Below are 25,699 nucleotides of genomic sequence, written 5' to 3'. Positions count from 1 at the left end.
TGAGCTGCAGCTTTAACTTTGTTGATTTCACTCGCCGGGATGGTACTGATGAATCTCTTGCCGGAAAGCCCGAAACTGTTGAGCCTTTTGTTGGCTTGGATTTGAAGAGTGTAGCCTCGGGTCTGGGTTGGTCCACCAGTGACATGGTACCAGGTACATCTGTCTGTGCCGGGGATTGCAAGCATGAGGATCCAATGCAAGGTATCATTACCTCGACGATTACCAAAACCAACATATATATCGAGTGTGGAAGACATTGGAGTTCCTGACAGGCTAAGAGGTATTTGACAATATGAAAGGCTGAGGGAAGATTTGAGCGGTTGGGTTATCGGTATCAGAATTGGAAAAGAGGGAGGATGATAACAGTGACCTTTTACGACCTCGGAAAGAAGTATACAGGATCGCCTTGTTTTATACAAGTTTGTTTATCATCTATGACAGTAGATTTCATATCTTTCAATGACCTTTTACGCTGATACCTTCCATGTTTCAAAATCGATGTTCTATATTTATTATGAACTCCAGCGCCTATGCAACATGAGTCTACATCCCCCTATCACGTTAGATCTATCGCCTGTGCCAGCAGTTATTGAAAACGAATGTAGTCTAGCAATTGGCTGACCAGAATACATTCATTGTTCTGAGCTCGAAGACTTTTGCGACGGTACCAAACTGTCGGTAACAGCGAGAACAACTAATTGGCTTGAGATATAGCCAAGGACGACTGTCATCTTCGTGCTGCCTGCCTTTCATAACTAGAAACCATTAGGGCTACGCGAATCGCTCAGCTCCAAGTCGTTGAAGGCTGGCCTATCGATCGAAAATTCGCCACATTCAGTAACGAATAACAGTCAAGGCTTAGTCATTCCATATATAATTAAATACTAATAATAGCAGATGGTAGGGTTCAAACCTTGTTGTTTTCAACATGTTAGTGGCGGCAAGACGAAAAACTGGCGCCAGATGAAACAGTGTCTATCCCTTGACCTGGGGTGGGCGGCTAACTGTTGCTCTTGTACATGTATCTTTGGCAGCACATACCTATTCTAGTGTCGTGATCAGATCGAAGTAACTGCTTTCCAAAAAAAGAAGAAAAGAAAAACTGCACTTCTGGGACATTCAGTGTACTATTCTCCCGTTTTTACATAGATCTTTGAGTATCTATAACCTCAAGTTGGTAACAACGCTGGACTGCACTTCTAGCAACTACGGAAAGAAAGTTACTTAGATTGGGGTTCCGAGCTAAATTATTGCCAAAATGAACGGAAAGAAAAAGCCTTATTTTATCCCCCTTACCGTCGAGCCATCAAGTTCCCAGCATACACATACATTCATCATCCTTCACGGCAGAGGTAGTAATGGCGAGCGATTTGGCCGCGAGCTTCTAGACTCTGCCAATCTACCCGCTCGTCTACCTACGGTCAAGTTCGTCTTTCCCACTGCTTCAAAGCGCCGATCGACCGTTTTGAAGAAGATTCCGATCAATCAATGGTTTGACAACTATAGCTTGGATGATCCGAATCAAAGAACGGATCTACAAGTCGATGGCTTGATGGAGACGGCAGCTTTCTTGAGAGAATTGATTAATTCCGAAGCACAAATTTTGAGCGATGACTCTACCCAGACAGGGTATCGAAGGATTGTCCTTGGGGGACTGAGCCAGGGATGTGCAGCTGGCATTTTCACTCTGCTTGGTGGTGGAATTGGCGAAAGTGGGAATGAGAGGCTGGGAGCTTTCTTTGGGATGAGCGGGTGGTTGCCGTTTGAAAGACAGCTGAATAGCATGACGAATGATAAAGAAGGGGAGGAGGAAGATGCAGAGGAAGAGAATGACCAGAATCATAAAGAGAGCGTTTCCGATGAAGAAGATGAATCTGATGATAGTGAAAGTAGTGATGATGACGAAGACGAGGAAGATGACAATCACTCAGAAAGCGAGACCGATATTGTTGTTTCGTTCGGTGATGCAGAAAGTGATGCATTTTCGGCCAATATAGAAGATGAACTCGCAGCTTTTGACCCATTTCAATCTGAAGCTCACGAGGATTTTGAAAGGGCCCCTCGCTCTGGTATCGTAGATACCATCAATCACGTCCGCGATTTACTGGACTTGACTTCAATATCTAGTACAGAATCTTTGCCAGCTTTAAAAACCCCAGTCTTTCTTGGCCATGGATCCGCCGATCCGAAGGTTTCTGTCCATCTGGGCGAGAAGATGGCACGGCTACTGTCGAAGAAGTTGAAAATGAATGTCACATGGAAGGCTTATGAGGGATTTGGCCATTGGTACAAAGTTCCTGATGAGATTGACGATGTTTTGGATTTTCTGAGCGAGAAAATTGGATTGCCGATTGTGGATGCCAGCTCTTGATCAGAAAGGCTCACAATTTACGATGAATGCATGGATAGCTACAAGAACAGTTTTGTGCTTAGAAGTCTAGATACTAGCGTTCCAAGCGTTTAAATTAGGGAATCTGAAGTGAAGTTGAAGCAAATAGCTATGTTTCTAATTCAAAGAAAGTCCTGGCTCCTCTTGCCGAAAGTCCCGGAGAATCTGTGGGATCAAATATAATTGACTAGAGAAAGAAAGCAGCCATCATGGCGCCGAGGACACCTGCAACACCAAACTGGACTCCAATCTGGCTTGCAGAGCCAGATTCAGTGGTGAGACTGCCAGTGGAAGTGGCAGAGCTATCAGAGCTCTGAGACGAGCCGGTTCGCTCGGCATTGTTGGTGTTAGAGTCAGCAACTATATGGCGATGTATTAGTAAATTTGTTGTGGAATTTGAAGGAGACAGGGATAGTGGGTAAACACGTACTTCCAGTGCCAGTGCTAGTGGCGGTGGCCGTAGCAGACACATCACCAACGAATTTAGAACCAGAGGCAGTAGCCTTGGTCGCAGCAGTTCCGGTGAAGAACAAAGAGCTAAAGCAAGCCTGCTGACAGCTGGCATAGGCCGCGGTTTCGTCGGCGGTACCATTTCCCTGAGGACAGGCAGCTGCGCATTCGGTGGTCTCGTTTGCCATAGAGTTATCGGGGCAAGGGACCTGGTAGCATGCAGCGTTACAGCATACATCAGTAGGGTCGCCTGTAGTTATGCAGATATGGTCAGCTGCGTCTTGATGTGTCTCCTTGGAAGGTGCACAACGTACACTTTGTTGCGCATGACTGCTGAGGTGTCAACGAAGTGGTTGTCGAAGAGGCATCCTGTGAGGCAACCAGAGCAACCAAGCCAGTAAGGGCGACGATATTGAGCTTCATCTTTGCGCGTTGTTTTTGAATGCACTGGAAACACAGTAAATTGAAAGGCTAGTGACAGGTACCAGGGGATATATTCGTGGAAAAGAAAGCGATTGGCACACGACAACAGTTGATTTCGATCTGAGTAACGGATATAGACAATCAAACACAATGAATCGAAAGAGCTTGAGGGAAATAAATGAGAACCATGGTCAACCCTGACATGCCTATGAACCCTTGGCAACTGTAAACATACAGACGTATCCTTGCTTCTCACATTCCATCAACGAACGTGGCCAAGCCGGTCGTCCTGCCTAACCAAGAAATTCCAGATAGGCTTGACTGTGGCATTTGACATCACTGGAATTCTTCGGGTGGATACACAGACAAAATTCTTCTAGACCGTACAGTCTGTACGATGAGTTGGTGTGGCCAGCAGCCTACCCTGTTTACAACATGCTTGAGCCAGAGCCACCCTTGGCCTTACCTACGTGTATCAACTTAGATTCAAAAAGAATCCCGAACTAACAGAAATTCTGAGCTTCTTCGATTTTCCACCATGCCCGTAAATATCCTTGCACTCCGGGCAGAGGGGACTTTCAGTCATCGAAATCCATGAAAATTTCGTGGTCTCAAGTAATACGTTTATTCATCCATCAAAAATATGCAAAAACCGAACAATGATGCAGAATAGCTTCGAACTAACCGCCGAGATAAATTGAAGAGGTTAAAGAGGTTGAAGATGTTGGACGGGAATTAACACTTAAACACCGCTATTCCTTTTTGGGAATGACAGTTATTAAAGTCACGTGCTCTCGCGACGGATGACGCGCCTCCTCTACAGTCGTTGACGCCAAATCTCAACAATGAAATCACAAACCACACCACAAGGCCAGCAGGCCGCTTTTGAGCCAGCACACTGAAAGAAATGCCGACCGATTTCAGTGACTCGGAGCTGGGCGACTTCATTGTAACAAGCCAGGATACTGTTTCTGACTCTCCGAGGAAATATGCGGATTCCACGCGTCCCTCGAAAAGAAGGCGGTTGAACGATGACGCTATAGCGCGAAAAGCAGCAGATGGAGCGGACGGAAGTCAATCAAGCGAATATGGATCTGACGACTGGGACGATGATCTACCAACTCCTCGGCATCCGCTTCGAAAATCTGGATTTGATGAAAGCGAAGAAGAGCAGACTTCGAAATATAAAATCTACGTGCCGAAGAAGACAATAAGTGTTCAAGAGAATACATTCGTGTCGCAAACACAGCCACATTCGAGTCCATCGCATATTCGAGGTCCTCGTTGGAAAAAACCAGATATACCCGCCCACGCCGTTCAACAGGTGATCACTACGCAAAAAAGTGCCGGCAATGCCACCGGAGACGATGATGACGATCTGCGAGCGGCGATAGAAGCCTCGCTACATTCTTTTGAAGAAGAGAGTATAATTCGATCCCCCATTGGTCAATCTGATGACCCTGTGCAAAGGGTGTCGAACACAACACAAACGGCGGCTGGTGTACAGCCAGAGACGAGCTTTGATCTTGATGATATCCCAGAAGATGCTTTCGATTCGTCTCCTTCTTTGTCACCTCAAGCCGGACCTCCGACATCAAAATTCTCGAATCGGCCGATCCAATCACAACGAACTAATCTCCGACAGACAACACTCTTCCAACTAGCTACACGAGACTCGACTMAAGCAATTCGTAACGTGTCTCCGCCGCCGAGAGATGAGCCACCAACACATCATAAATTAGTGGAAAATGAATTGGATACGTGGGTATATCCGATTAACATCGGCACGGTCAGAGACTATCAGTTCAACATCTCGCAGAAGGGATTGTTTCACAATCTTTTGGTGGCTTTGCCTACTGGTTTGGGAAAGACATTCATCGCTGCCACGGTCATGTTGAACTGGTTCAGATGGACAAAAGATGCGCAGATAGTTTTCACCGCCCCGACAAAACCCTTGGTCTCACAACAAGTCGCCGCTTGTTTGGGTATTGCCGGTATTCCTCGCTCTCACACAACTCTTCTGACCGGCAATGTTCCCCCTGGAACTCGTGCGGAGGAATGGCAGACGAAGAGAGTATTTTTCATGACACCGCAGACTTTGATCAATGATCTCAAGACAGGTATCGCCGATCCAAAGCGCATTGTCTTGTTAGTCGTCGACGAAGCTCATCGGGCTACTGGTGGTTACGCTTATGTTGAAGTTGTCAAATTTTTACGACGTTTCAACCAAAGTTTCAGAGTACTGGCACTTACTGCTACTCCTGGTTCTACTGTCGAGGCAGTTCAAGCCGTTATTGACGGTTTGGACATAGCCAGAGTGGAGATTCGTACGGAGCAGTCTTTGGATATTAGAGAGTATGTACACGCACGTAATGTCGACGTACAGACTTTCACAAATTCGGAAGAGATGAGTCTTTGCATGGATCTTATGTCGCAGGCCTTGCAATCGAGTGTCGACCAGCTTCGGAACATGAACGCTTACTGGGGACGCGACCCGATGATGCTGACTGCTTTTGGTCTGACCAAGGCACGACAGCAGTGGATGGCATCTGATGCAGGTAGAAACGCAAACTTTGGGCTGAAAGGCAAAGTCACTGCTCTTTTCACCGTGCTTGCGAGTCTAGCACATTCCATCGACTTGCTGAAATATCATGGCATTGTCCCGTTTTACAATCACCTAGTGTCATTCAAGTCGAATACAGATGGCCAGAAGGGCGGCAAAACTCAGCGCGCTATAGTCCAGGACGACAATTTCAAAAAGCTTATGGATCACCTTCAACCCTGGTGTCGAGATACGGAATTCATCGGACACCCAAAGCTGGGCTATCTGAGAGAATTGGTGCTTAATTATTTCATGGACAATGGAGAAGGAACCAATGGAACTGGAACATCAAACACGAGGGTTATGATTTTCGCTCACTTCCGTGACAGTGCCGAGGAAATTACGAGAGTTTTGAGGCGACAGGAACCCATAATACGTCCACATGTCTTTGTAGGACAAGCCAGTGCCAAGGGCTCTGAAGGTATGGACCAGAAGACACAACTAAGCGTCATTGAAAAGTTCAAGAATGGTACCTACAACACGATTGTCGCGACGTCAATTGGTGAGGAGGGTCTGGATATTGGTGAAGTGGACCTTATTGTGTGTTACGATTCTTCTGCCAGTCCGATCCGAATGTTGCAAAGAATGGGCCGTACTGGACGAAAGCGTGCTGGCAATATCAAATTGCTGCTAATGCAAGGAAAGGAGGAAGAATCATACATCAAAGCGAAAGATAACTACGAAAAGATGCAAGAACTCATCGCTAGCGGCACTCGGTTTGAGTTTCATGACGATAAGTCAGCACGCATCTTGCCAAAGGATATGAAGCCTACAGTGGACAAGCGAGTAGTTGAAATTCCACTCGAGAACTCGCAGGCAGATCTGCCTGAGCCGAAGAAGAAGGGGCGTGCGCCGAAAAGGCCTCCTAAGAAGTTTCATATGCCCGACGGAGTCGAGACTGGGTTTACCAAGGCTTCTCGATTTGGTGAGGAGGGTGGTGATATCCGCAGTATGCTACAAGGAGGAAAGACGAAGACACCGGAGCCGAAGAAGCGAAAACCTCAGCCGAAGATTGTTGAAGTTGTCAAGGTTCCAACCTTCGGGGAAGTAACCTTGACGCCAGACGAAGAGCGCGAATTAGACGTTAGATACCGCAATATTGGGGGCACAACACCTCAATTCATCTGTCGACCACGTAATGACGCTTTTCCAAGTCTGCAACGAATCCATCGACCCACGAAATCGGTACCACACGGATCTTCGACACGACGAATGGTTGGGGCTTTGCAAAAGATGGAAGCAACACTACCCGACTGCGATGAGAAATATAACTCGATTCTTGAGGGCATCCGACGAAAGGCCAGTACATTACCGACAAAAAAAGTTTCAACTGTTTCCAACAAGAAGTCAAGTAAATCTATAACATCTGACACTCCAAAAACCACGAAAAGCAATGCAAATCGACGAGTTAAAAGCCCGTCACCTCCGCGCCAAATGAAGCCCCCGCTGCCTGAATCCCCCTTGATGTGTACACCATATGCTAATGAAAATGACGAGGATAACCACAACCCTTTTTTTGTCTCTCAAATCAGTGGCATGGATGCGTCAGATGTTGATTTTCCAGACATCGAAACACTCGCCCAGCAAGTTGAATCTAGAAAGTCCAAATCCAGACCGACAGTGTTTGATAGTGATGACAATGACGACGATGATGGTTTCGATTTCTTCAGTTAATGATCACACTCTATTTATGTTTCTTTGGCACGATTTCTTGGTATCTACAACCTATCTTGGGCTGGGTCAGAGGCATGTAAATATCTTAACTACAACAGCCTTAGAAGCTCAACATGCTGCTCAATTAAACATGTTCACTAATGCTGTAGTAAATATACAAGATAATTCAATAACACAAAATAATTAAAAAATGCAAATAAATACTTCAGGTCTTGTTTCCATAACCCTGACGTTTCTATCTTCTCATTTATATAACTCAGACGAATTCTTACACTAATCATACATTTCATTCCTACATGGGCACATATGGTTTATGCAAATTCTTACACCAATATCAACGCCCTCACATATACCCTCTTTCACTGGCGGGATGTCGCATAGAAGTCTTTGGATCAATTGTTAATCAAAGACTCGTCCGGMTTCTTTCATCTAGTCACAACCTCTATTCTTCATTGGCAATAGTAATCCGTTTTGTCCATGTGGATGTCATCCCACGCTTGGTAAGTTTGAATGAAACTTCGCTCACTGTAGGTACTCTGTGCCTACCGTCGTCTAATACCGTTCGAGCTAGGTATTCTGTCGGGGCAGTAGGACCACCACCATCACCACCCAATACGTGGGTTGTTTCCGAATGAGGAGTGTTGTGAATTATATTCTTATAGATTGATAGATATTTATTTAGTATTTTTATACTTTAACATTCTACATAACTGAAACAAGCGCATTTTAAGACATTTACAAATAATATTTAAGGGCGGCTGAGCTTGCTAAGAAAAGCCGCGGATCGTCTCCAAGTCTCCGAGTCCCTCAAGCCATGTGTTGTTGTTGCTTTTGCAACTCACAGCTCACACCGCAAACATGGCCGACACACAATTCGACAGCGCTCTGTAAGTTCTTTTATCCTTCTTCTATGAGATGTCATGACTATGCCAATTCAATTTGGAATGATTCGCGACTGCCTACATCTTCAGCTTCCCCATCACCTACCCCGCGTGTTACTACTACAGCTTCGTATGAATTCCTTCAACTAATACCAGCCCAAAGCGACCTCCTCCGCCGCCTCTCCCCGCGCGACACCGGCAAGAACTTGCAATCAATCACAAACCTCGTGCCCGACCTCACCGAAGACCTCCTCGCCTCCGTCGATCAACCGCTTGAAGTCCGACGATGCCTCAAAACTAACCGCGACTACTTGCTATGCGACTACAACCGCGATGGAGACAGCTATCGCTCGCCGTGGAGCAACGAGTTTGATCCGCCCATAGAAGATGGCACGGTGCCCAGTGAGAGGGTACGTAAATTAGAGGTTGCGGCGAATGAGGCATTCGATGTTTATCGGGAGCTGTATTATGAGGGTGGAGTGGGGAGTGTTTATTTTTGGGATTTGGATGATGGATTTGCCGGGGTTGTCTTATTGAAGAAGGGTTTGTTTTGCACCTTCAATCATGATGTTGAAGGGCCTTGTTGGGCTGACGATGGTTGGTTTAGGTGTCACACCCGGTGGAAAGAGCTCTGGAGCGTGGGATAGCATTCACGTCTTCGAGGCTACCGACCGTGCTCGCATGACGCATTACAAATTGACCAGCACCGTGATTCTACATTTGTCGAATGAGAGCGATGCCCTGGGAGAAATGAATCTGAGTGGAAACATGACACGACAAGTCGAGGCTGATCTGCCGTTTGAGTCTGACGCCAGCCATGTTGCAAATGTTGGTCGTCTTGTGGAAGATATGGAATTGAAAATGAGGAACTTGTTGCGTGCGTTCTCTAACCTTGAGCTATGTGTCTACCGAAGAAAACTGACTAGTGAACAGAGGAGGTCTACTTTGGAAAAGCCAAGGATGTTGTTGGGGATCTTCGAAGTGAGTTCTCCGCCTTTGCATAGTTGATACTTTGCTAACTTTCCATGCAGGCATCGCTCCTCTTTCAGAGACAAACCAAGAAAGAGCCGCTCATCGCGAGATGATCAACTCTATGAGCAAGAAATAAATGCGATGCACTTAATCACGAACCACCAACTTCCCCGGCTTGTTTCTGTGTCTAATACTGGCCATAGCCTGCCCCTGTAAATAAATGAGACTCGTCTTTGGAGAAACATGTTATCTGCACTGCAGCCATAATTCCCTCGTGCCGTCATTTCGAGGTGCGTTGTACGATTGTTGTGTCCGGAATAGCGATGGTACCCAGATAGTGCCCAAGCTCCAAAAGATGTCATAGTTATTTCCAAGCAATATAGGCCGGTAGAGTGTATTAATCGTTGTTATATAAACTCTCAAATGGTGTCACGAATCGGTATCCATCGCTTCACTCTTCGAAGAATCATCTCGAGCTCGATTCAAAAACTCTCGTGCAGCAGCCCATGATTCCGCCTCTTTATCTTTTCCTACAGTATCCTTGCGACTATTCAGCCAGCTGATCTCGAGAGGATTGAACGTGCCCGCGGCTGTTCCTGTGCCACCGGCCCCCGCGCCAGTCGTAGTAACAGTGTCATTTTTGAATGACACAGTGGTCGCAGTGGACGACTCGGCCTCCAGTATTCCCGCTTCTTCTAGCGCATAGACCTGCCGTCTCAGTCGAACATCGATCGACGATAAAAGCGAGAAGTATTGTGAGGTTGAATCCTTGAACGCGGCTTTGCGCTCGGTGACTGTGTTGCCGGTTGTGGTTCCAGTAGATTTCGCGTTAGTTAAGGCTTGTATGGCTAGACCAGCGGAGTTGACAAGTTTCGCGATGTCCTAGATTAATAAGAGAATAATTGTTAGCTCTCATTTTCCCCTCGAGAGACCTCGCGAAAGAGATGTGTACTTTGTCAATTTCATTCAACTGCCTGATCCGATCGGCGGATGAGAAGGTCTGACTGTTTGGGGTAGACTCATCCATACTGACTTGATCTCTGCGACTAGATAGTCGCCGATCGGAATACGTTGCTCAGCTGTCTTGTATCGTTAAGAAAGTAATTAAATGTTAGAGAAGCAAACATAATCACGTGCGCTCATATCGATTGGGGAAATCTCCACTCAACAGATTAACTAAGCCACATATAGTCTAGCGCAATATCAAGAAGGCGCCTTCCCGGTCGCGATCATACAAAGTCTCTCCATCCTGGGACCTCAAAAATCCATCTTGATAGACTTCGTTTCATCTCACCATTGTTCAAGCTCATATCGCCCTGATTATAATTCTCACTACTAGAGAGTTATCCGGACGAAACTCAGCAGAGAGGAATTACAAGTCAACATGTCCGCACCTGGCGGTGGTGCCCCCAGCCCTGCGCCGCGCAGTGGCAGCATCGGCCCCAATGCCTCTATGCCGGTGCCTCAACAGCAGCCTATCGCTGCTAACCCACCGGTAGTCCATACGCCTACGACTCCTGGTCCCTCGGGGCCTTCGCCTGCGCCTGTTTCGCAGCAGAATTTGAATCAGATTGTAAGTTCATGTTTGTTTCGTTTTAAGTGTCTGTGCCTCTGTGCCTCTGTGATGCATGATTGGGTGATCGGATTGGTGTGTTCGTTGTGGACAATCTGGAAAAGTCTTCTCGCGTCCATGAGCTTGCCTCTTGATCACATACCGGTAGAAGCTTTGCAACGTATTCTGCATCGTGAGACCCCATCAGTGGATAGTCCATTTGTTAGAATGCTTGGCATGTACAAAAGGGGATCGAGGGTGAAAAGGCTTCCATGTGCGATTTCAATATGGTAATTAATTACCGGGTATGCTCTATGGGGAGGTTGCAAGGTCACCAGGGCTATCTGTTTGATGTGGTGGTCATCGTATGTGCAAAGCGGCTGTATGCCGAAAGGCCGACAGGATGCCGAAAGGGCGACACGACGAATCACATGCTTGTGACTGGTCAGACATATGTGTCGGGAAACAACCAGAATCAGTACCTTTGTATCAGGGCCTATCTGTTTGATGGTCGTCACCGCATGCACAAAGCAGCTGGGTGGTGAAAGGCAGCTAGGAGGAATCACGCGTTTGGTGGCTGTACACATGTGTGTTTTTTGGGGGTGTGCATGGAGCTATCCAGAATATAGGACTTCTGTACCTGTGTATATTCTTTTGAGGGGCCCATGGACGCGAAAAGATGACTTGGCCAGCATCTCGAGTTGTAAGGCACGCTCGTCAAATTCCCAGCAATCACACTGTCAAAGACTCGTTTCACCGGACGACACTTGACATTGATGACATATTAAGACTCAGATTCAAGGTCTTTGTTTCTCTTATTGAGCTCTTCTACTTTGAATGACTGACATGCAACATACTGTTACACGAAGCTTCCAAACCCCACAAGCATTTGACCTTTGCCATCAAGCTAACACCTGGACATGCATCATGGACGAAACAGAGGCACGACCAGAGGCACAGACGCGTTGATTTGCTTGCCTTATATTGACATGGACTAATCTTTTCATCTAGGTCATCGACTACTTAGCCAAGAAGGGTTACACCAGAACTGAGGCTATGCTTCGTATGGAATCTGCGAGTCAAGATATCGACGGCAGATCTCTACCTCAACTTAACGAAAACCAACGACCAAAGTACAGGAACGGATTTGGTATGTTATTATATCCCGTTCATGATCAAGCTTCGCACTAATAAATATCAGACCTACTCAAGAATTGGATTGAAGACAATCTCGACCTTTACAAGGTAGGACAACTGTCTAATTTAGTCGTTCACTGTCGCTTACCATGAACAGCCCGAACTTCGACGATTACTCTGGCCTCTCTTCGTTTATTCATTTTTGGACTTGGCAACCGCTCTCTACCCTCAAGATGCAGAACAATTCTTTAGTGCAAATAAGAATCTATTCCTACCCGAGCACAGCGAAGATATTCGATCACTGCAGAAGATTAGCCTGCCAGAACATGTCCAGGACAACGCGACCGCAAAGTTATACCGAGGAAACAAGTACCGCGTTATCCTAAGCAACCCTGCGTTCTCAAACTTGATGCAATTTTTGGAAAGCAAGTCGAAAGAAGGAGGCGCTGTTATGTCTGCGATTCTCAGCAGTTACTGCAGTATCGTCACCAAGGATCGCGCAGCCGACGAACGCTTCAGTTTCGCAGCAATGCTGGGTCGTGCTGATCAGACGACATTTCCAGCGGAGGATGAAGGCATACCTGGGCATCATCCTGGATCTGCCTACACCGGTGATAACCCTGCTATGGCCGGTACACTACCCAAATTGCGACTTGGAAAGCTACCACCAGAACCAGAACTAGAAAGCGATGTACGCGCTGAGCTTGAAGAACACGATTCCAAGAACCCACCTGCTCCAGGTCGCAATACACTTGTTCAAGAGTACGACCAGATGATCAAAAAGGAAGAGGATGATGATGCGCCTTCACATGCTGAGATTGCATATCCTCCATCGACTGCTCGTGATGTTGCCATGGAGGTGCAGCGCGTCAAGGAGAATCGTGATCGTTTTCGCATTGAGGGTCGCACTGGAGGGGTCGGTGTCGCATGTTCTGTCTGTCTCTTCACGTTTCACAATACTTATGATCGGTAAGTTTTGACAAATATCTATTTTCTTGCTAGCCACTAACTTCCGCAGAATGATTTGCACCGATTTTTCTGATGACAACATGCTGGTTGCTGCGGGTTTTGAAGACTCGTATATCCGAGTTTGGAGCCTTGACGGCAAAGCTATCAAGGCTACCCACGAAGGTGTAGAAGAGCACACAAGCACACCTTCCAACTCGAAACGTCTCTTTGGTCATTCGGGGCCTGTTTACGCCGTCAAGTTCGCCCCATCAGCACAACGGTCAGAAGGTGAAATGGCCCCAACAAATGCTCGATGGCTCCTTTCATCTTCAGCGGACAAGACCATCCGACTCTGGTCACTCGACTTGTGGCAATGCATGGTTGTATACAAAGGACATGATCAGCCCGTTTGGGATCTTAGCTGGGGTCCGTTCGGTTATTACTTTGTGTCTGGTGGCCATGACAAAACAGCACGATTGTGGGCCACTGATCGAATCCGGCAGCAGCGTATCTTTGCAGGCCATGATCAAGACGTTGATTGTGTCTGTTTCCATCCAAACTCTGCATACGTTTTTACTGGAAGCTCGGATCGCACAGTTCGTATGTGGGCTGTGACCACTGGAAATGCCGTGCGTATGTTTACCGGTCATACTGGCAACATTACAGCTCTTGCCTGCAGTCGCAACGGCAAGCTGCTTGCATCGGCCGATGACCACGGATCTATCTTCTTGTGGGATCTAGCACCCGGTCGTCTGTTGAAGCGTATGCGTGGACATGGTAAGGGTGGTATCTGGTCTTTAGACTGGAGCGTGGAGTCTACCGTTCTAGTCTCATCAGGCGCAGACAATACTGTGCGTGTATGGGATATCGCACCACCAGCAGCCGAACTATCAACCAACGCAACACGATTGGCCACCGATACTAGCACTGGCGTCAAAGTTGATACCAATACGACTTCTTCCGCCGCTCAACCTTCTGCCACGGTAGGACCTGGCGGCAGCAAGAAGAAGGGTAAAGAGAATGTTGTAACCCCTGACCAGATCAGTGCTTTCCCCACGAAAAAGAGCCCGGTGTACAAAGTCAAGTTTACAAACATGAATTTGATTGTTGCTGGAGGTGCTTATCTTCCATGATTGTCACTATATCTCTCTTCATTCCAGATCTATTCATCGGAGGTGCGTGGCGTTCTCGGGGTTGGTTTTTTGAACAAGACGCATACATGGGGTTGCGCGAACTTCTTTTTTTTCCCTGCGCCTTCAAAAATGCTCGTAATCACAGTTGCAATACCAAAAATGTTTCTTGCGAGGTTCTTGTATTTAGCTAGATATCTAATACATAGAAGAGTGATATCAACGATGACCTATTCTTCGAGATGCGATATGTGATAAGCTGATAAGCAGCCAAATGTGGAGGAAAGTGGGGGATTGCCCTTGCTCGCCACCAATCGCCTTATTTACCTCAGACAACATCAACATCAACACTTCCATCCAGCTCCATCAATCTAGGACCATTCACAGATAAACAAATGCAGTAGCACATGGACAACATGAGCGACCTGCAAAAGGCCTTTGTGAAAGCCAAACTCGCCAAATACCCGCCCGATATTCCCATCTTTGACGAAACGGAAGAGGATGCGACGCATAGGAATGGTGCAATCTTAGAAGAGGAAGGGGACGAGTTTGACTCGTCGTCGACGTCTTCCGCGTCTTCGGCGGGGACTGTTGTGCCGTCGCCTTCGAGGAACTTATTTGCGAAGCCGAATTCTATGTATATACTTGACCTGTGGGCAACGAGTTTGATGGCATTTGACTAATGTAGATTTTAGGCTAAGACAGCGCACCAACTCGACAGAGTCATTGACATGGAGAGACTTTTTTTCGCGCGAACTATTTATTGAAAGAGATACAGATGATTTACATATTGTCTATCATGCATATATTACGCCACCTACTGATTCAGGGCCTTTGTTTGTGATGCATCACGGGGCAGGTTCTTCCGGATTATCATTTGCTGCCTGCGCATCAGAAATCCGCAAGATTCTTCCCGAGGCCGGGATTTTATCTCTAGACGCTCGTCATCATGGTAGTACTACACTCGAAACGAAGGATGGCAACCCGGCACAACTGGACTATCGTCTCGAAACTTTGAGTCAGGATCTTCTCGCTGTTATTCGAGGGACACAGACACAGATGGTCTGGGAGACATTACCAGATTTGGTGCTCGTTGGCCACAGTCTAGGTGGAGCTGTTATTACTGATGTTGCCAGAGGCGGAGAACTTGGGGCGAGGGTCCTTGCGTATGCAGTTTTGGATGTTGTTGAAGGTTCCGCGATGGATGCCTTGCAGAGTATGGATACTTATCTATCGACTCGACCTACGAGCTTCCCTTCCCTATCGTCGGCTATTGAGTGGCAGTACGTATMCCTTCTTTGTGTATTCTCGAGCCAATCTAATGATGATAGTTTCCGCTCTCGAACAATACGCAACACCACCTCCGCCCGAGTCTCCGTTCCATCATTACTGAGAGAAGAAGAAACTCCCTCCGACACATCCCGCCCCTGGGTCTGGCGTACAAATCTAGCAGACACGAAACCCTTCTGGGAAGACTGGTTCAAGGGCCTCAGCAAGAAATTTCTCGAAGCCAAAGGTGGCAAATTATTGCTACTAGCAGGTACGGACCGACTCGATAAAGAGCTCATGATTGCGCAAATGCAGGGCAAATACTCGTTGCAGGTCCTGCCTCTGGCGGGCCATTTTCTTCAAGAAGATCAGCCGGCCAAGACGGCGAGATTTTTGGTTGATTTTTTCAAGAGGAATGATAGGACGCCGTTGGTGTTGCCGCCCAAGGTGGGAGATATTATGGCATCGAGGGCGATGGAGAAGGGCGTTGTTAAAAAATAGATGAAGTAGACTATAAGATTCTTGAGATGAGTAGGACGTTTTTGAAGAAACATACGATGTGTGGCCTGAATCGTAAGGCATGATGATGATATCCATGACGTCATATCGCAGTCGTGCGAATCGGGAAACTGCATCAATTTCAAGCTTTCTCTTCTTTTTGCAACACATATAAAACAATCCCTGTCGATTTTACTTTCATCCACTATATTCATGGACTCATGAGCAGTTCACAGCATCCTGATTTAAGAGACAGGAATACCTACACCATTCTCCAGAAGATTTTCCCGCCACGACTTCATCCCTAGAATACCTAGGTAGTCAACAATATGGTGTCCGTGTGGGGAAGTAACCGGAACGAGCAACGGACAACAGAAGAAGGAGAAAGACATCCAGAGCAGCAATATGAGCATCAAGAACCCGATGAGCGTACACGATTAATACCTCGAGGTGCTCCGAACGAGGGGTATCTCAGTCCTGACGATCCAGCTGTTAGTCTCACCACCACTAGTTTATATGCACATTTTCTGACCAAAAATATATAGGTATCACCATACAACCTCTGGAGCGTCCGCGCTCTCCGATTCTTCAGTTGCCTCTTCCTCGCCATCAGTTTCGTCTGGTGGGTGTTCCTCCTCGTATCCATCTTCGTCAGTCCACCATTAATATACACTCGCGGCTCCGGCTTCACGGATTTCTCATACACAACTCTGACCGTGGGAAACTTGATTGTGAGTTTGTTGTTTTTTACGATTCCGTCAAAACCAATGATTATGTGGAATGTGGTGCTGGCGCTGTTGTTGCTGGTGGATATGATTATTATTGTTGCGGTGCCGAGGATTAGGCTTGAGGAAGGTTGGGTCGGTATTGCGTCTGTTGTGTGGGCGGTTTTGATTGCGGGGTATAATGTTGCGCAAATATATTTCGTGGAGAAAGGGAAGGAAGAGGAGGAAGAGAGACTAACAGGACGCGTGGAGACGAGACGCTCGCTGTTCGAGTGGGTGTCGGTATTTGTTGAGACGATTGTGTTGGGTGTTATTGCTCTCGTGGCTATCTTGCTTACTGCGACGCTCATCTTGCGTGCAAGGGATGCCAGTCTGGAAGTTCCCGGAAACCGGTATCTGGTCAACAACGACAAATTCGAGGTCCATCTCGCATGCGTGGGTAATATCACCGACTCAGGCAGCAAGACGCCTACCATTCTAGTCGAGGCCGGCGAAAGGCCATCAGAGCATTCACTCTTACCTTTCATTCATAACGCATATCGTAACGGCACGATAGATAGATACTGCTACTGGGATAGGCCTGGATTTGGATGGTCTGACAACGCTCCTTCACCCCATTCAGCAGGCATGGCTACCGACGCTTTTTCCGAAGCACTTGCACTCGCTGGCGAAGAAGGGCCCTGGATTCTTGTCTCAGCTGGCGTTGGCAGTATTTACAGCCGCATCTTTGCTAGTCGCCACATTCGCGACGTTAAGGGCTTGTTCATGATCGACCCAACTCACGAGGATCAGTTGCAACAAATTGGACAAGCAGGCAGAGGCTTCGTCCTTTGGGGTCGCGGTATAATTTCACCCTTGGGTCTGGACAGACTGGCTGGCGCAATTTTCAAGGGCCGCACACGCGAAGATCGAGTCTATGGCAAAGTCTCTTATCAGAACGGGAAATACATCAAGGCCAAACTACAGGAGAACCTGGTCGCGGAGAGTCTGACAGCCAGTGAGATTGCCAGCGCGAAAAACATTCAAACACCTGATACGCCGTTGGTGGTTGTGAGTTCCGGCGTGGAAGTACGCAAAGACGAGAGATGGGCGAAACAACAGGAGGAGATGACCAAGGTGACAGACAATCTTGTGAGTTGGGATGTCGTAAGGGGAGCAAAGCACGAGGTCTGGACGAGTTGGGAGGGAAGAAAGATTCTGGAGAGGAGATTGGGGGAGATTGTGAAACAGGCTTGATCTGATTTGCAGATCGATTGTGCTCTTATGTTTTGTAATACTTTCTATCTTCCCTTCTCTTTTATTGCGACGTTGGACATATGCAAGTTTGATTGGGACTATTGACGACGTTATGAGATATTATGACCATGGTGTTTATGTCATTTATCATACTTTTGGCTTATATGCTACGTACTTAGTTAATAATGAGACTGTGCTCAGTACATTACATATTTTTTAAGGACATTAATCGCTATCAGCTCATTCACTCAGCCAAGGAGAGGAACCGAATGAGACCATGAATGAAGCTGTAGCAGATAAAAACAATGAGCACTATGCTCACAATGTAAAATCAAGAGACAATGTAAAAAATATCGTGGAGTGCTGTGGTTATTATATCCTTCTTGATCTCCGCTAGCATCATAGTTGGGAGGTATAGAAATCGGTATATAGGAGTTATATTTTTTTTCAAATATGCTACTAACATGCTCATGCTAAGATATTCACACGAATAAAATGTTCTTCAATATATGCTTTCACAGGGTGAGCATCTAGGAAATGGATGTATAGATAAAATCCAGCCAGAACCAGAACACATGAATTGGGGGGGTGTGGGGGGCGGAATCTTTAAAAGCCTACTGACACAGTTCCTCACTCGTCAAACATTCTTGAAGGACTCTGCTCATAATAGGGACCAACTCCCCACGTCGAATAGCCCGATACAATATGCTAGTGTATCCGCCAACAGTCGGCGCCTCCTTTCTCTCATTCGAGTCGATCACGTCAGAGACAGGCGTCACGATCCTGCCTGTGCACAAAAATGGTATGCACAGGGACTTCCGTACATATTCATATATTAACCTCGAAGCCGTTCCTAATATCGTGCTAGCATCCCCGTGGTCCAAATAGACATCACGATTGGAGACCCATCCTTCCTGGAGCAGGACGGTAAGCTTCATGATCAGAGACTCCATTTCTTCTAGCGCCGAGGATTCCAGTGGGCTAGTGAGGTAGTCGATAATCGGGACACGCAATGATTTAGCAACTTGGACGAACCGTTCTTCGGTGTCTATTGCTACTGTTTGTTCAAGGCTTCTTTCAACATGGGCCCACAAGATTGTTAGGAGGGGTGATTCCTTTGGTTGAAGATTGAGATTTGCTTCTAGGGTGCTGACTAACATATTGAACCGGGCTTGTACACTATCTAGGAAGAGTAGGTGCATAGCGCGTAGGTCGAGAGCCTGGCATGCAGAAAGGATATGTGCAGCGGCCAACTCTGTTAATATCTTTGCAGCAGTGGCGGTGTAGCGAGCGGAGATCAGGGCGAGGGAATTCAAGGATTGATTGCCCATTTCGGCGGTGTAAACATGGTTGACAGGGGCAGCGAGAAATCCTAACTCTGAAGTGAGGGCGGAAATATAAATATCAATCGCCTTGAAAATTCCCGACTTGCTAGGGTCCTCGGCTACAAGATTCGGTGGCAGTCCCCAGCTAGTGGCTGGATTGATCAACTCCCGACACTGCGTGAATATCATGCGTCCAATGCTTTGGATCCCTTGACGGCACTTCTCCATGGCAGAGGTAACGGCCTTTGCCTGAAAATTACCCCCGTGGACAACTTTGCCGTCGTTATCAATGAGGGGGTTGTCGGTGACTGAGTTACACTCAATAGTAATCTGCTGGTGGGCCAGGAGAAGGTCCTCTAAGACTGGGCCAATCCATTGAGCCGCGGTGCGAATGGAGTATCTGTCCTGCCGCAGTGTGCCGTCCTTGCCGTCTTTGATTCCCGCCAGTTTGGAACCTCTAAGGAATGCATTAATATTTCTGGCGCTCTCAATCTGTCCTGGATGCGGGCGTACTTGACCAAAGAGCTCGTCGAAGCTCTCGGGTGATCCTAGGAGGGCTTCCACAGACATTGCCGTCAAGATTTGTGACAGTAGGGCTAGTTGGTGCATGTCATGAAGGACCAAACTAGCCGCCGCCGTAGAAATAGCAGTTCCGTTGACTATCGCAAGACCCTCCTTTGCCGTGAGAGACACAGGCGGCAACCCTGCTTTTGCTAAGGCTTCATCAGCATATAAATCTTGCTTTTGATCTGGTGAGAGAACCCGGATGGTCCCTTTGCCTTGTATAGCCCCGCTAATATAGGCGAGAGGGCTCAGATCACCCGAAGCTGATATGCTACCGCGGATCGGGACCATGGGAATGATATTGTGCGTGAGAAGCGCGTGCAAGCGTTCAAAAATCACTGGACGAATCCCCGAATGGCCCTTGATTAGCGAATTCATGCGCAGCAGGATCGCAGCCCGGACCCAGGTCAACGGTAAATGGTAAGACTCAGCAGGATCCTCCCAGGCCAGCTCAAACCTCGAAAAAGGGCCTGCGGTGACATGAGAGGGTAAAAGAGGGTCGCGAGAAGCGGGCGACAAGATACCGTAGCTGAGTTCGCGAGTTAGTGTTCTTTGCAAGGCCATGATATCACTAGGACGAGTATCCGCTGAGCCGCCGAACCCTGTATTAACTCCTGTAGATTTTGGTTCAAGTCAGATCCGCTACGTAATACCGTTCTCAGATCAGAGGTATAGCAACCGTATATTACATCGCCTTCAGACAAGTTTCTCATCAGCATGGAGTGGCTACGGAGTGTAGCCTGATACGATGATGAGTCAATCAAAATGTTCCCAGCATGTCTGCGGACAGGGAATCAATCAGCATTGTATTCATGTATAAAAACGGGTTTGTCCAACCGCGAAACAAAGATTATATCTGGAATCTCGAGATGCTGTCCATCAAGAACCACGTTTGAGTTTACATTCTGAAGCCAATAGTTCAGTTGTCTCCATTGATGTACGAGCAGAGAGGTGTGGAATTCATATGATTTGATCATTTTGGGGCAGCTTTCAACCGCGATCGTTTGCTATATATGTTACATATGAACGATATGGAAATGATGGAATGAGATCAAAGAATAGATGGGGTTTCGCTGAATCCATCTAAAGCTGGTACAAACGCCAGTAGAAGCTACTACGTGGTAGGTACTACCTGACTCTAGAAATAAATCGAACATGGGGTGTGGGTTTGGACAATAACGTGCCAACATAAATTCGTCTCGTAACTGTAGTACATAGTTTCTGTCACTAAGAGCGGCCGCATCATAGATAAGTGTAAATTGAAAGTTATTTCCACTTTGTAAACTAAGTTTTGCCACGTCCCCAAACAGCGTATAGATAAACAGTGCCAGAAAGGGTATAAATTACGCATGTTCTCTCTCATCTAGTCTAGTATAAATCGGCGACTATCTGTTCAATTTATACTCGCCGAGCGCTCCGGAATCAACCTGCCACCACTAAGGGACCCTGTTTGAGCCAGGGTCTATGTTAGACTGTAATTTACGACCGGACTGATCAATTTAAAATAAGAGCTGAATGATGAAAACAAATGCGAGTCCCTGTGAAGTTCATCCTATGACAATTAAGCACGTCCCAAGCTAATCTTCACCCCATGTTTGGATTCCAACGCGATGCCATTACCCTCCACCCAATCACCAGGATCTTCACTCCTTATTGTTGGAAATTTCTGAAGCATCCTCACTAGTACGTAGGCTGCCTCATGCAGGCCGAATTCCACTGTAGTTGTATTAGACTGGTTTTACCAAAAGAGAAGAGGTTGGGCGTGACATACTCCCGACACAGTTGCGAGGACCCCCCATGAATGGAATGTATTTCTAACATTAAAGCTCACGAGTCAGTATTGATTGCGTTACGGAGAGAAGGGACCGCACCCAGGATTGCCTCTCGTAGTCCCACCGTTCTGGACGGAACTCTTCGGCATCATGGCCCCAGAGACCCTTGTCACGGTGAAGTGCATATATGGAAAAGTGGACCATGGTCCCCTTTCTCACGAAGACTGGGGATTCTCCGCCTGGCCCTCCCCCCTTGGGCAAGATGGTGTCTTGCACAGCAATTCGCGAATTGGATGCCTGAGGTGGGTAAAGGCGAAGGACTAGGTAAGCATCAGCTGACCGACCCTGAGATAGAGTGATGACAGGCTCTGCTCCTACTTTCTCGTATACAATCACCCACATAGCGCAGTTTTTTGAGCTGGTCTATGCTCGGTGCTTTACCCTCGAGTGGCCTCACTTCCGTGCGCAAACGATCCCATACGGCTGGCTTCTTCGATAGTACGAAAAACAAATTGCTAAGCAACGCTGCCGGCGCATCTGTGCCAGCAAAGTAGAGAGTAGTCAGCTCATCTTGAATGATCTTTCGATCCTGCGACCGTTGAGTTAGTTGGTCGATAAACAAGACTCGTGGGATGCTCGGTACGCTCGACGCCCGGAATGATGGTGAGCCTCCGCGTTGAAGAGCAGCATCCACATAATGTTGAATAAATTGGTGCGTTATACGGACGTTCTTCATGAAAGTGGGTTGCGGCCAGAAGACGGCCAAATGCCCCAGGAGCCATCGAAACTCACAACCAGCGTGTGTATCGCCGAAGGCTTTCAAGGCACCTGTTTCGAGATTGTGAGGATTTCGAAGACAATCAATTGATTCACCAAATAGGAAGTCAGTAGAAACATCTGCAGCAAACCTATGTAGTAATACAGCCATATCGAAGGCCTGCCCATCCGGTGGCAGAGCCGCCAGGAGATTCTGAGAGTGATGCTCCAACAACGCAGGTTGAGATATCTCGACCCTCGTGAAGCATTGCTGTAATTGTGTGCGTAATGCTTTCCAGCGCTCCCCGTCACTTTGAAAGATGCTGTTGCCAAATAATGGTTTGAATGCATTTTGACGTCTGAAGCCGACCTCGTAGTGAGAAAAGTTGGTAGACAACAAGGATTCGAGGTTTTCGGGCTCGATAGTGTTTACTACCCAACTACCTAAAAAGAGGGACAAGTATGTCTTTCCGTAGATATAATGAAGCTTTTGCTCTCTGTCGTGATATTTTGCTTCCTTCCTCGCTTGGATGGAGGCATGCAATGAATCTAATCCGAAGATAAAGTCTTTGTGCGCATACCACGGCGGAGATTGACAACCGAGGGATCTAGTCAATTGAGAACGAGCGACAAAACGTGTGAAGGCCAAAAGCCCAAAAGTCGATATGATGACAACTAGGAATGATAGTAATACCAACTCCGAAGTCGGGCCTAGCAACTGGGAAAGCATTGTCTGGCAGTAGCCTCGGGGCGTCCGAGCTGAGGATTGGTCTTCGTAGGGAACAGGCTAGACTTTATGTAAATTGAAAGCAATAAACTTGATGCTCGCCCAGTTACTGGTTTGTCTATTTATTAAATACTCGTAGCAGTTTGACTTCGTCCGCACTGGACAAAGCATTCCATGGGCCATGTCTCTTTTACAAGCGAGCAGGATGACGTGGTCTAAAGCTGGCTATAAATTCAAGTTCTCGACTATCCCCAGCACTTCAATGATGGTCTTACACCCAAAGCGATCCAAATCTTCCAGCAGTATCACCACCACTTCCGACAAAAAAAATTACACTGTACTTCCTCCGCGTTATGGTCCGAATCCCTCGAATCCTAGTTCTTACAAAAATGGGCCATCGGAACTGGATACACAATTCTGGTATGAAACCGTGGGAGCGGCAGTGAGAACACTCATGGAAGGTGCCAACTATGATCCTGCCAGAATTGAGGCAAATCTCGCTTTTGTTTCGCAAAGCGTGGCGCCTTACTTGGGCCAACGCCCCATCCAAGGCCAGGTTCCTCCATGGAGGAGCTTCATGACTGATGATTTCTCCCTCCTGGAGTACAGTTGGAGCTGGGAGAAATCGCATCCAATCATCCGATACAGCTTCGAGCCTATCGGGCATATGGCCGGTACTGCATTAGATCCCTACAATCACAACACACCCATGCAGTGGGTTGATCACATCCGCCACAAGTTTCCCTCGGCGGATTGGGAGTGGTTTAATCACTTCGCGGGTGCTTTCTACCAGGATCCTAGTCCTCCAATTGGAGGCAAGGCTGGACAACTCCTCGGCGATACGACGAAAACGTCCAGCCCGTCATCCATATTTGTTGGTTTTGATCTTGGACGCAATGGCTTAATGGGTAAAATGTATCTCGTCCCTGTAATAGCAGAGCAGACTGGCCAATCGCGATTTACTATTCTCAATGACACCCTGCGGACTCTCCCGAATTGTGGTGAACTACTTGCCTACAGACACCTCGATCATTTCTTACGACTCCGGAATGAGACAGTCCCGCTGCAAATACTCGGCGCCGCGGTCGATTGTACTGATCTGGCACAATCCAAATTGAAAATTTACTTTCGGTCGCCGGCGACGACATTTGCAAGTGTCAAAGATATACTCACTGCTGGAGGCACCATTAACTCCTGGGATGATCATCAATTGGGAGAACTTCGTGACCTGTGGTTGAAGGTCCTCGGTCTCCCTTCTGATTTTCTTGAGGACATGGGGCTCTCAGACACGACTCACGAGACTGGCGGGGKCTTGTACAACTACGATATCAAACCAGGTAATGAGCAGCCGGAGACCAAGGTGTATATTCCAGTCCGGCATTACGGCCAAAATGACCGTGCAATTGCACAGCAATTAGTAGACTTTCTCCGAGCACGACTTGGGCATGAAGAAAAGTACTACCAGAGCTTTTTCCAAGTGCTTGACAATTTGTCTTCTTTTAGGGACTTAGGTCAGGGATGTGGAATGCAGACATATATTTCCTGCGGCATCAAGAACGGGAGACTTTGCATCACTTCGTACCTGTCCCCGCAGATCTATCATCCTAGCCGGTGGTTGACGGCGGAAAAGTGACTACATTCAAAATTATGCCCCCTTTATACCGCACCGTTACATACTTAGGTATGTTGGTTCTTTAGCCTTTTGCAAGGTAGATAGTGGTAATTTGAATACCATGTATTGTAACATACCTTCTGGGGCTAACTGTTAAGAGTCTTTCAATGAATCAGCTTCGCGTGTACGCATCTCCTCCAAGCCGCTAGCTAATGACCGGAGATCCATGCCCAAATTCGAATTCACGAAACCGGCTTCCCCCCTCCCCAAATGCGACTTCACGCCAGGATGGTGCAGATGCTGCAGGTATTACTAAGAAGACTACGCATACAGGCTGCCTACACAATACACATTTCGCCCCCATCCTCATCATTGATTTTCATTCTCATCCCTATCATTGATATTTGCTGATAACATTCGAAACTACCAAATCTAATATTCCTGCGGTGGAAAATCATCATATCCCGGTATATCATTGATACACACCTCCTTATAAATTTTTTTTTTTCAAATGATCGGTACAAGAATGATCATTATTACATTTTGCTCGCGCATCTTTTAGGATGTTTGACCACAAACTTGGATAAGAAGATGTCCAGTACGTTGACAACAGATAACCCTACATACTTACACGAAGACGTATCCTACCGTCTCATTATTGCTACCACCATTATTCTGGTCGTCAGCACAATCCTCGTCTGCCTACGTCTGTATATCCGCACTTTACCATCTATAAAATCCGGTCCAGAGGATATCCTGCTCATACCAGCATACCTTCTTTCATTAGGGGCATGTATAACCGGCTATTGTAAGTTTCCAAGATCTCTCCGAGTACCAAGCAGTCGTGCTAACCCTCATTACCAAAAAGTGGCAGTCACCAAAGGTGGCGCCGGCCATCATGTTGAATATGTTGTCATGAAAGACCCCAGCGCATTAGTTGCACGGGGCAAAATTCTCTTCGCATTAAGTTGGGTATCCGGCTTTTCCAACTGCTTCTCTCGACTCTCCGTTCTCATCATCTACTACCGGATTTTTATAGCCCCGATAGCACGGGCTT

General features: G+C 47.1%; 10 protein-coding genes across 10 annotated transcripts; 7 read left to right on the top strand and 3 right to left on the bottom strand.

Moving 5' to 3' along the window:
* Positions 1 to 1,258: 1,258 nt before the first annotated feature.
* Positions 1,259 to 2,371, top strand: BHQ10_005409 (uncharacterized protein; the record flags this gene model as incomplete). Its single annotated transcript, XM_040877882.1, has 1 exon — positions 1,259 to 2,371. One exon carries the CDS (start codon positions 1,259 to 1,261, stop codon positions 2,369 to 2,371), a length of 1,113 nt encoding a protein of 370 aa, XP_040733913.1.
* A 205-nt stretch (positions 2,372 to 2,576) lies between these two features.
* BHQ10_005408 (uncharacterized protein) lies at positions 2,577 to 3,262 on the bottom strand (the record flags this gene model as incomplete). Its single annotated transcript, XM_040877881.1, has 3 exons — positions 2,577 to 2,749; positions 2,820 to 3,089; positions 3,154 to 3,262. 3 exons carry the CDS (start codon positions 3,260 to 3,262, stop codon positions 2,577 to 2,579), a joined length of 552 nt encoding a protein of 183 aa, XP_040733912.1.
* Positions 3,263 to 4,169: 907 nt separating this feature from the next.
* BHQ10_005407 (uncharacterized protein) lies at positions 4,170 to 7,538 on the top strand (the record flags this gene model as incomplete). Its single annotated transcript, XM_040877880.1, has 1 exon — positions 4,170 to 7,538. One exon carries the CDS (start codon positions 4,170 to 4,172, stop codon positions 7,536 to 7,538), a length of 3,369 nt encoding a protein of 1,122 aa, XP_040733911.1.
* An 858-nt stretch (positions 7,539 to 8,396) lies between these two features.
* BHQ10_005406 (uncharacterized protein) lies at positions 8,397 to 9,527 on the top strand (the record flags this gene model as incomplete). Its single annotated transcript, XM_040877879.1, has 5 exons — positions 8,397 to 8,425; positions 8,583 to 8,962; positions 9,027 to 9,296; positions 9,353 to 9,400; positions 9,451 to 9,527. The coding sequence occupies 5 exons, from the start codon at positions 8,397 to 8,399 to the stop codon at positions 9,525 to 9,527; spliced, it is 804 nt and encodes a 267-aa protein (XP_040733910.1).
* Positions 9,528 to 9,820: 293 nt separating this feature from the next.
* BHQ10_005405 (uncharacterized protein) lies at positions 9,821 to 10,418 on the bottom strand (the record flags this gene model as incomplete). The annotated part of the gene is made up of 2 exons (XM_040877878.1): positions 9,821 to 10,273; positions 10,344 to 10,418. 2 exons carry the CDS (start codon positions 10,416 to 10,418, stop codon positions 9,821 to 9,823), a joined length of 528 nt encoding a protein of 175 aa, XP_040733909.1.
* A 357-nt stretch (positions 10,419 to 10,775) lies between these two features.
* BHQ10_005404 (uncharacterized protein) lies at positions 10,776 to 14,161 on the top strand (the record flags this gene model as incomplete). The annotated part of the gene is made up of 5 exons (XM_040877877.1): positions 10,776 to 10,964; positions 11,955 to 12,093; positions 12,145 to 12,188; positions 12,238 to 13,049; positions 13,099 to 14,161. The coding sequence occupies 5 exons, from the start codon at positions 10,776 to 10,778 to the stop codon at positions 14,159 to 14,161; spliced, it is 2,247 nt and encodes a 748-aa protein (XP_040733908.1).
* A 413-nt stretch (positions 14,162 to 14,574) lies between these two features.
* On the top strand, positions 14,575 to 15,928 carry BHQ10_005403 (uncharacterized protein; the record flags this gene model as incomplete). The annotated part of the gene is made up of 3 exons (XM_040877876.1): positions 14,575 to 14,795; positions 14,854 to 15,441; positions 15,490 to 15,928. The coding sequence occupies 3 exons, from the start codon at positions 14,575 to 14,577 to the stop codon at positions 15,926 to 15,928; spliced, it is 1,248 nt and encodes a 415-aa protein (XP_040733907.1).
* A 326-nt stretch (positions 15,929 to 16,254) lies between these two features.
* BHQ10_005402 (uncharacterized protein) lies at positions 16,255 to 17,886 on the top strand (the record flags this gene model as incomplete). The annotated part of the gene is made up of 2 exons (XM_040877875.1): positions 16,255 to 16,416; positions 16,471 to 17,886. The coding sequence occupies 2 exons, from the start codon at positions 16,255 to 16,257 to the stop codon at positions 17,884 to 17,886; spliced, it is 1,578 nt and encodes a 525-aa protein (XP_040733906.1).
* Positions 17,887 to 18,648: 762 nt separating this feature from the next.
* Positions 18,649 to 22,492, bottom strand: BHQ10_005401 (uncharacterized protein; the record flags this gene model as incomplete). Its single annotated transcript, XM_040877874.1, has 5 exons — positions 18,649 to 18,673; positions 18,727 to 20,389; positions 21,607 to 21,892; positions 21,948 to 22,375; positions 22,456 to 22,492. 5 exons carry the CDS (start codon positions 22,490 to 22,492, stop codon positions 18,649 to 18,651), a joined length of 2,439 nt encoding a protein of 812 aa, XP_040733905.1.
* A 719-nt stretch (positions 22,493 to 23,211) lies between these two features.
* Positions 23,212 to 24,663, top strand: BHQ10_005400 (uncharacterized protein; the record flags this gene model as incomplete). Its single annotated transcript, XM_040877873.1, has 1 exon — positions 23,212 to 24,663. One exon carries the CDS (start codon positions 23,212 to 23,214, stop codon positions 24,661 to 24,663), a length of 1,452 nt encoding a protein of 483 aa, XP_040733904.1.
* Positions 24,664 to 25,699: the final 1,036 nt, after the last annotated feature.

The sequence above is a fragment of the Talaromyces amestolkiae genome (assembly GCF_001896365.1).
Source record: "Talaromyces amestolkiae strain CIB chromosome Unknown scaffold9.1, whole genome shotgun sequence".
In the NCBI taxonomy this organism is placed as follows: Eukaryota; Fungi; Ascomycota; class Eurotiomycetes; order Eurotiales; family Trichocomaceae; genus Talaromyces; species Talaromyces amestolkiae.
This window is presented reverse-complemented; position numbering and strand designations above follow the sequence as displayed.